At 33.0% G+C, this 9995-nt stretch overlaps 1 protein-coding gene across 1 annotated transcript; it reads left to right on the top strand.

The window, feature by feature from the left end:
• Positions 1-5211: 5211 nt before the first annotated feature.
• On the top strand, positions 5212-6432 carry LOC108475378 (interactor of constitutive active ROPs 4-like). Its single transcript, XM_017777339.1, has 5 exons — positions 5212-5477; positions 5621-5906; positions 6036-6149; positions 6255-6329; positions 6418-6432. Exons 1-5 carry the CDS (start codon positions 5212-5214, stop codon positions 6430-6432), a joined length of 756 nt encoding a protein of 251 aa, XP_017632828.1.
• The last annotated feature ends 3563 nt before the right edge of the window (positions 6433-9995 follow it).

Genomic DNA, 9995 nt, shown 5'->3' with positions numbered 1-9995 from the left:
CGCTTTCAAAAAGAAATTTTAACATTGATATTGCTATTGCTACGGCTGCGGCTGCCGCTTAATATTTGTTATTTTCATATAAAAAAAATTGACATTAACAAACAATTTTTTTATTATTTTAATTTAAATTAAAATTAAATATAATTTTTATATGAATAATACAAAAATTAATTACGAAAATAAGGCATGTTGTAGATTATTTATGTAAATGGCATTTTTCTATAACGAATTTAAATTCTACCAATTTGTTAGGTGAGCCACCCATCATCACCTAATCATTCTAAATGAAAAAAATATATATTTTTTAAGTGATGTTGCCACATTGTCAGACAATACTAAAAATTATTTGTATTTTATTTAAATATTGTATAATACTGAAGAAATAAATCAAATTATAAAAAAATAAAAAAGTTGGGCCGTCGTGAATCACATCGGAAGAGGGTGTGGCCTGATAGGGTGGCGGCACCAAATCTGTATTGAAAACCCTCTTACAAGTCTCAAAAATAAATTTGTGATAACATGTTAATTTGTATGACTTTTTGTGTTTAATTCGATTAATTTTTGAATTGATCCCTATTGAATTAATGCTTTTATGTTTTAATCTTGTTAAGGATGCAATTGGGACGCTAAGAGTAAAAAACGAGTAGAAAAAGACTAAATTGAAATACAATTAATAAAGTGAGATCGAATAAAAAATATGGAAAAGGCAAACGACTCATCAAATTCTTTTTGACTTTGTAAAGCTAAAATAAAAATAAAAATCTAATTTTAATTTTTATTTATTTTTAATTATATGTTGAAGTGGTTAAAGTCAAAATTAGTAAATATTATGTATATAAATAGGGCTTTAATGTACTTAGGAAAGACATATTTAATTTTATATTTTGATTTCAATTTGGAATTGAATAAAATTATTTTCTTTTCTCAAATTTGGTGCGTGACATTCTGTTACTTCATTTCCAATTCTTTGTTCTTTCAAAATTTGTCTAATTGCCTTCCAAGTCTTTTTCTTTCCCAATTTTCACCATCTTTCGTACAAACCCAATCATAGCCAATCAAAGCATGCTTAAATCGATGCTTCATTAAATTCCATCTTAGCTTTAGGCCGATGTTCTTTTCGGTCGAGAATCGTGAGATACGTATCCACACTAAAAATTCTTACAATCGGTATTCACATTTTTCCTAAGTATCGGGATTGATAACTCATCCCTTAAAGTTAACTCAATTTCAAGTCAAAAAGTGCACGTTGAGTTGGAGTCATGTTTGCTGACAGATGGAGAAACAAGTCAGTCGTGCTGTATTCGGATCTCCGAGAACAAATCAAGGAAGCAGTGATCGGGTTTAAACGATCGACGCGGTTGAGGCCGTTAATTCAAGTTGGGTTTTTCAGAGTGTAAGGCTGCCAGAATCTTGAATCGGGAACACGTGTATCTCTGTTAGACAATCGATAAGGGTTGGTTTGCAACTGGGACCAACAACGAGAGAAATAATTGGTGCTTAGGACGTTCTTAACTGCTATAACTAGCTTATTGTTTGGAGGAGAAAATTAACTTTCAAGAATCGATTAAAAAATCCAAAGTCTATTAAGTCTAGGGCTAAGGCTTATTATCTTTGATTACAAAATCCGAATTTAATTTCCAATTTAATTTCTAATTTATTTATTTATTTATTTATGTTGTTTTAATTATTTAGTTTCTAAACATTTCAAAACTTCCCTGATTTATTTGTTTATTTTCCAGCAGGTCTGTTTGGAGTCGTGAGCACGACTATAGCCACGACCATTGACACGATAGAAATTTTGATCACAAATTAAACACGAAAGTTGATTATAACACCAATTCCTGTGAACTCGACTCTACTACCACTTTTTATTACTATTTAGAGTTATTTTGTAAGAATTATTTTTTGTGGTTTCGACGCCCATCAATTTGTTGTTGTTTATCAGTTTAAAAAAAAAACAAGAGAGAAAAATATTATTGTCATTCCTACTTGAACTATTGCAGTGTTTGGGCCATAATCACTCCTTTCATTGATTACTGGTTTGAGCTATTGTGAAATTGTTTGGTTGATGATGACCTTTCTCGACTTTGCATTTTTTGTCTTAATATTCTTCCCTATAATATTAAGAGAAGAGACAAATAGTTTCAGAAAAAGTTGTATTTTCAAATAAGCTTATATAAAGGCACAAAAACAAGCATCCAACAACACCTGTACAATCATACTCTCAAATTACAAAAAAAAATTCTACAATCAACAATCAAACTCCAATGCAAACCTTACAAGTTCCAAATTCAGATTATTACATGACATTTATTTAAAACAAATCAAATTGTAACCACAACAATTAATATCACAAATAACAAGGTAAAGATCAAACCTTGTTTTCCTATCTTGAGTTTTTTTGCAAATGAAATCACAGTTTCAAATATGATTAGAATAAAAAAGAATTTAGCATCTTTCTACTTAAGAAAAAAATACTTCACAGCCTCCATGAAATCCTTCCAAGCTATACCCCAAGTAGCTTGAAAAAATTTAGTAGAATATCCATCTGGACCCCAAGGCCTTATTACTACAGAAAATTGTTTTCTTTATCTCATAAAAATAGGTCCAAGCAGATCAGCTTTCATATCATCAGACAACTCAACATTTAAAATTTCCTTCAACAGTGCATCAGAAAAAGAACATTCCCTATTATCCACAGTGTCAAGAGTATTACTAAAGAAATGTACCAATTCAGTAGAAATAGCCTAAAAAAAATCGAACTTTTGTCCTTGAGTATCAATAAGAACCTAATTGGTGTTTCATTTTAGCCTAAAAAACTTGTAAGGGAGTCGTTCGCTATTGAATTGCAAAACTAGAGGATGTTGTCTATGGCACATATGACTCATCTTGAAAGGTAGTTCAGCACATTTCTTATCTAAATTAAATTCACAATCAAGAGAAAAGTATGTATATTTTGTTAATGATTCCCAACACCTAAAGCAGTTAGCAACATGTTTAAGTTTTTAATCATCATTTTTAGTGGAAATTAGTGGATGTTGAAAGGCAACATGCTCAATCTCTTTCAAGTTATTCTTAGCAATATTAAGTTTAAATAAAATACTTTTAATATGCAAGTTATTGAAGTTGACCTGCATGCAGCATAAGAAGCAACCAAGGGGAAGACCAAGCAACACAAGTCATGCGGATGAAGTGTTAAAAATCAAGCTGAAGATCAAGCTGCTGGAATATCTCTGGATAAAGTGCATGCAGTTGTAAAGAAAAGGATCAAGCTGTTATATTATTACCGGATGAAGTATGCATGCAACACATGAAGTAGCCAAGGAGCTGACATGTAGCACAAGTTATGCAGATGAAGTATAGAGAAGTAGATCAAGCCATACCTTCAGCACATGAAGTATGCATGCAGATGCTGAAGCACATTACTGCTATCGTATTTCATTCTGTTTAGTTACCTTAAATATTGTTTTGTAATTTAGTTAGATTTGAACTAAGTTGACATTGTTTTTTGATGTAATTAGGTACTGATGGACTGATAAATCAGTTTTTCAAAGTGTACAAGCAATGTTTTACAAGTTTCAATGTTGCTTAGTGGTAGTAGGTGTTTGTTTAAGTGAAATTTGTTCATTTTGACCAGCTTGTGTCTGGTATATGTATTGGCTTTTAGCCTTCATTCAAGTTAATGAAAAATTCATTAGAATTTACTTTCTCTCTTTTCTTTGCTTTCAATTCTATTCTATTTTTCAAGCTCAAATCTCCTAACTTGAATTTCAAGTTCTCTTCATTCTTTATCCGAATTTATTACGTTGTTGCTTAAGTTCCTAACTGAGCTTCATACTTCCTCCGGATAAATTGCCCCAAAAACCCAACAGTTAGTATCTAGAGCTGCATTCTTAATGGACCTGTTTTTTTTCAACCTTTAAAACAAATGGCTTCATCAGGCTTCTCACCAGCTGCACCACCAGTCTTCAATAGAGAGGGCTATCACATATGGGTGATCAAAATAAAGACTTATCTACAAGCATTCGACCTATGGGAAGTGGTTAACTCAGATGTTGAACCAGCACCACTTAGAGCCAACCCAACAGTGGCTCAGATCGGACAGTATGCTGATGAAAGTACCAAAAGGCATAAAGACATGTCTTGCATCCAGAATTGTGTGTCAGATATGATCTTCACAAGGATTATGGCTTGTGAAACACCAAAGTAGGCCTGAGACAGATTGAAGGAGGAGTTCCAAGGGACTGAAAGAACAAGGCAGCAACAACTTTTGAATTTGAGAAGAGAGTTTGAAAACTTGAAGATGAAAGAGGAAGAAACTGTCAAAGAGTATTCAGATAGGATTATGGTTGTGATAAACAACATAAGATTGCTTGGAGAACAGTTCACTGAAGCAAGGATAGTGGAGAAAGTGGTCTCAACCTTACCAGAGAGGTATAAGGGAAAGATATCATCCCTTGAAGACTCAAGAGATCTGACCAGCATCTCATTAACAGAGCTAATCAATGCCCTTTATGCTCAAGAGCAAAGGAGAGCCAGCAGACAGGAGAAGCATCAAGAAGGTGCCTTCCAAGCCAAAAGCAGACTAGCCTCAAGCTCCTCTTCATACAAAGGCAAGGAATCCTAGTCAAGCAAGCCTAGATTAGATGGTGAAAGAAAATATCCACCCTGCCCACACTGCAAAAGGGTAAGTCATCCGGGTGAAGTATGTTGGTTCAGACCTGATGTGCAGTGCAAATTCTACAACGAGATTGGCCATGCTGAGAAAGTCTGCAAAAACAAAGGCAGACAGAAACCAAGTCAAACTCAACAGCCAATAGCTGAAGCTCAAGCGGCAGAAGAAGACAGTGACCAAGAAAAGCAAGTTTTTATAGTTTCTTGCTCAATTGCTAAAGGAAAAGCCACAAAGGAATGGTTGATAGATAGTGGTTGCACAAACCACATGACACCAAATGCTGCCATCTTCAAGTCAATAGGCAGAAGTTTCAAAACCAAGGTGAAGGTTGGAAATGGACACTTCACCAAAGCTGAAGGCAAATGAGATGTGATGATAAACACTCCTACAGGTACCAAACTTGTTACAATTGTCTTGTTTGTGCCTGATATTGATAGAAACTTGCTTAGCAACTTGAAAAAGGATATTCAATAGTATTCAAAGGCAAATAATGCCTGATCAGTGATTCAAATGGATCCAAACTCATGTCAGTAACCATGGCTGACAAAAGCTTTGTTGTGGACATGACACAAAGGCAATCTTCTCGAGGGACACATCAGGTTAGGCCATCTAGTTCTGATTTAGAACCTTTGCATCATCGACCCATTACGGATCGTAGTAGTCCAAAGCTTAGAGATTGTCGTTCACCAAAAGGTGCTCCACAATCTGATCCATTAAACCAAAAGAAGCTTGGCGCTCGTATTGTAAATTTAGAATCTCAACTGGGGCAAGCACAAGAAGAGCTGAAAAATCTCAAAGACTAGTTGGCTTCAATAGAAGTTGCAAAGAAAGAAGCGCAACAAGAGCTGGAAAATAAGACCAAGAAGCCTAAAGCTTAGGAAACTGTTGAACTTAATAAGAAGGTTTCTCCAAAAAGAACTCGAGATTCTAAGAATTCGATTGTAGCATCAAAGATGAAGTTTCTGAAGATTTTGTAACAGATCAGACTGAAGCTGATCAAAATGGTCCTAAAATAGACATTGATGATAAACCAGTCAGAGGCACTAGACTATTGGCTGAGATTTATGAAAGAGCTGAAGTAGTTGTTGTTGAACCATGTTGTTTTGAAGAAGTTGAAACCCAACAAGGATGGAAGCAGGCCATGCTCAATGAGATGAGCATGATTGACAAGAATCAAACTTGGGATTTAGTTCCAAGACCAATCAACAAGAAGGTTATTGGAGTGAAGAGGGTGTTTTGAGCCAAGCAAAATACTGATGCCAACTTGAACAAACTCAAATCAAGGCTGGTTGTAAAAGGATCAGTCAAAACTATGCAGCATGCAAGCCAAGGAGGAGTGTTGAAGTTGGCCTACATGTAGCATAAGAAGCAACCAAGGAGCAGACCAAGCAACACAAGTCATGCGGATGAAGTGTTGAAGATCAAGCTGGAAGATCAAGCTGCTGGAATATCTCCGGATGAAGTATATGCAGCTGTAAAGAAAAGGATCAAACTGTTATATTATTATCGGATGAAGTGTGAATGCAACAAATGAAGTAGCCAAGGAGCTGACTATGTAGCACAAGTTATGCGGATGAAGTATAGAGAAGCAGATCAAGCCATACCTTCAGCACATGAAGTATGCATGCAGATGCTGAAGCACATTACTGCTATCGTATTTCATTTTGTTTAGTTACCTTAAATATTGTTTTGTAATTTAGTCAGATTTGAACTAAGTTGACATTGTTTTTTGATGTAATTAGGTATTGACGGACTGATAAATCAACTTGTCAAAGTGTACAAGCAATGTTTTACAAGTTTCAATGTTGCTTAGTGGTAGTAGGTGTTTGTTTAGGTGAAATTTGTTCATTTTGACCAGTTGTGTCTGGTATATGTATTGACTTTTAGCCTTCATTCAAATTAATGAAAAATTCATTAGAATTTCATCCAAAAATACTCTCTCTTTCTTTGTTTTCATTATGTTTTTCAAGCTCAAATCTCCTGACTTGAATTTCAAGTCCTCTTCATTCTTTATCTGGATTTATTACGTTGTTGCTTAAGTTCCAGACTGAGCTTCATACTTCCTCCGGATAAATTGTCCCAAAAACCAAACACAAGTTCAATTCATAAGCGCAATGATAAACAAACTCATTACTGCTTTTATCGCAAAAGAAAAAATGGCAAATGTAGGTTGATGAATAACCTGGATTCTTAATAAGAAGACTACGATGCATAAGATCAAGTGACCGGAAAGGGTGACCAGCACATATCTTGTGAAGGTAATATCCATAGTTTTCCGCACAACTAAAACATGGAGCAGATGCTTTCTCCCCACACTTGGAGCAGTCAGCTACTCACTTTGAAATTATATAAATTTTTGATATATTAATAATTTAAATTATGTACACTTCGAAATATAGTCATATATTTTTACTATTTTTTATATTGCATCGTATTTTAATTATTTTTACTAGTGTTTGTATAAATTGAAAAAAAAAAAGGTGTAAACACCCGATTTTCAAGGTGGAAAATATTTAAGTCGAATAAATTGAATGAATTAATATTTTGGATTAAGTTAATTTTGAATTTCATTTTAATTTGTACTTGAATTGATTGGTTTTTGTTTACGCCATTGAATTTTGGACTTATATTTATATATGCATCTTATAATAAATCTTTTGAGCTAAATTTTAATTTATAGATATAGAGATCTATTAATTATAATCTTAATATTACAATTGAAAATTTCTAAAAAGTTACAAAACTACAAAAGTAGTTCTCAGCTTTTACAAAGTTTACAAACGTATCCTTAGTGTGTTCTAGTATCTCCAACGATATGTCGCCATTGTTGGCACACTAACTGCACGACCCACTGTAAACTCACCACGGCCTCCTCTCCGGCTCGACTTCAAATTTTTTAAGCCTTGGCTAGTGGGGTAAAATTTCACCCTCCAATGTCCCTTGAATTGATAGAATAAAAAGTTCTGATAAATTGTGTCACAACGTATTAAGTAATATCAAATTCTATTAGAGATATCATATTGATTAACAAAATTAAAGTTCGAACACCAAATTTGATAATTTGAAAGTAGAAGTACCATTAGAAGATTTGGTAAATTACAATAAGCATTTTAGACATTTTCCCATATGTAATATTGTCTATCTAAACATGTATTATCTAATTCAAATATTTAATGCAGTGTTTGGTTTTTCATACTTGTATCCTATCACTGTATGTGTTTTTTAGGTGAATATATTTGGTAGGTTGCTTTATTATAGGCATTGGATTAAATTAATATCTCTACTATTACGTGGATCAATTTAATCCCTATATTATTAAAATAAATTAAATAAGGTTAAATTTCAAAAGAGTTAATATTTACTATTTAAAAAATGTCATTTATTGTTTAATAGAATTATATTTTGAAGGTTATTTTTATGATTTTGTAGATAAAAATTTTGTTGGGAGTTGAACTGTGAATGAGAAAAATAATTTTCATGATATTTTTAAACCGCAAATGTTAACTTTTTTCCACTTTAACCTTGTTTGAGCGTTTTTAATTGATCCATTTAATAGAAGAGAAACTAATTAACTTTATAAGTGCATTCCATTTTCTAACGATTTTTGTAATTAACTTTGGTAACTCTTCTTGGTCTAAAGTCTTATAACATTTGTAATTAATTGCATGAAGCTCAGATCTCTTATTCTTTCTAACAATTTTTGTAATAAAATTATAAGATGTAAAGTCATAGGATATGATTGTTATGCACAATTAAATATGACTGAAACACTTCTTGTGTTTTGAAGGAGACATGTCCTTGTTGAAACACACGAACTTGAAACATTCTTGTCCTTTTATCAAATAAAAGATAACCAATGTAGTGCAATTAGAATACATAGAGCTGACGCATCCACAACAAAGACATAATGAGTGTAATTTAAATGTGACTCTAAGAATGAGAGAAAAATTATCTCAAAAAAAAAATTGAATTTTCGAAACAAAAAGCTATTGAGAGAATATCAAACAACCTTATTATTATAGTCTTCATGTAATTACAATCGCATTGCCCAATTACAAGAAACTCTAAATTCAACAATCAAACATCAATGCAAATCTCACTAGTTTTGGCTTAGATTATTACATTACATTTATTTAAAATGTAAATGTTTGAAAAACCAAATTACTATGACAACAACTAGCATTACAAGTAACAAGGCATAGATCAAACTCTATTTTTTAGTCTTGAGTTTTCCTGCTAATGAAGTGATAAATTTCAAATATGATTAGGTCTAAATTGCTACATGGGCCATTCCAACCAATGCTGTAGAGAATCGGGTGCTACACATTTCCAATGGATAATATATTTCCACTTTGACTTTAAGCATTCAAGAGCCAAATTTTCACAAGGCTTACCGCATCCATCACAATTAGGGTAGTAATACTTCTTCACAGTGGTGATTGGGTGTGGATGATTTGTTTCTTCATAAATGTTTCTGAGTTTGAGGAATGGATGTTTTTCAAGAACACAATTAACATGAGTAGAAGTATTACATGTTGCACAATGATAAAACCAACAATTTCGATCTTGACTTTCTTCACAGATATCACAATGTAACACAAAATTGGAAGTCATTGGTAAGTGAAAGAAGATGCTCATCACATTTGTGATGGGTTGTAATTGGAAGTGAAAAATAATTAAAATGTAGCAAAAAATTGCAATCCTTACACCAAAATGCTCCCGGTGTACTAACACCACAAGCATTGCGTTTTCCATTGTGTTCCCCGTGTAGTAACACCACAAACATTATACAACACGAATACACAGAATAATTCCGATGAAGGCCTATTGGCTTTACTCCCCAAAACCTCCTCTCTATATTTATAGTGGCCATTGAAGATGAGATAAATCTAGTAGGAGAGGAGATGATGCCTACCTTTGTAACTCACATTCCTTACCAATGTTAACCAAATTTGCCTATAAACTAAGTCAATTGTTAACAAAGCTAGAAAGAAGTTATTTTTGTAATATGCAACAATTAATTAACCCATTAAACAACTGTTTTGAATCTTAAAACGAACAGAAACGAAGGTTTGGGGTTGCAAAATGTGTGCCTTCAATAATAATTCATCACTGTCGTCCGAGTAACATAGGGTCAAAGTGAAAAAGGAATGAGAAAAGTTACAATGAAAGTACTGGAATTAAATGAAAATTGCAACATCACATTTATAATTTTCTTTATTTTCAATAGCATGATCAATCAAAATTGATGTTACTTTTATCATCTTCGTAATCCTTTTTACAAGTCCTATAGTAGATAGTTTCTTATATCTAAAGTAAT

This window comes from Gossypium arboreum, chromosome 3 (assembly GCF_025698485.1).
Source record: "Gossypium arboreum isolate Shixiya-1 chromosome 3, ASM2569848v2, whole genome shotgun sequence".
NCBI lineage: Eukaryota > Viridiplantae > Streptophyta > Magnoliopsida > Malvales > Malvaceae > Gossypium > Gossypium arboreum.
Note: the sequence above shows the minus strand (reverse complement) of the source record. Positions and strands in the feature narration are given on the sequence as shown.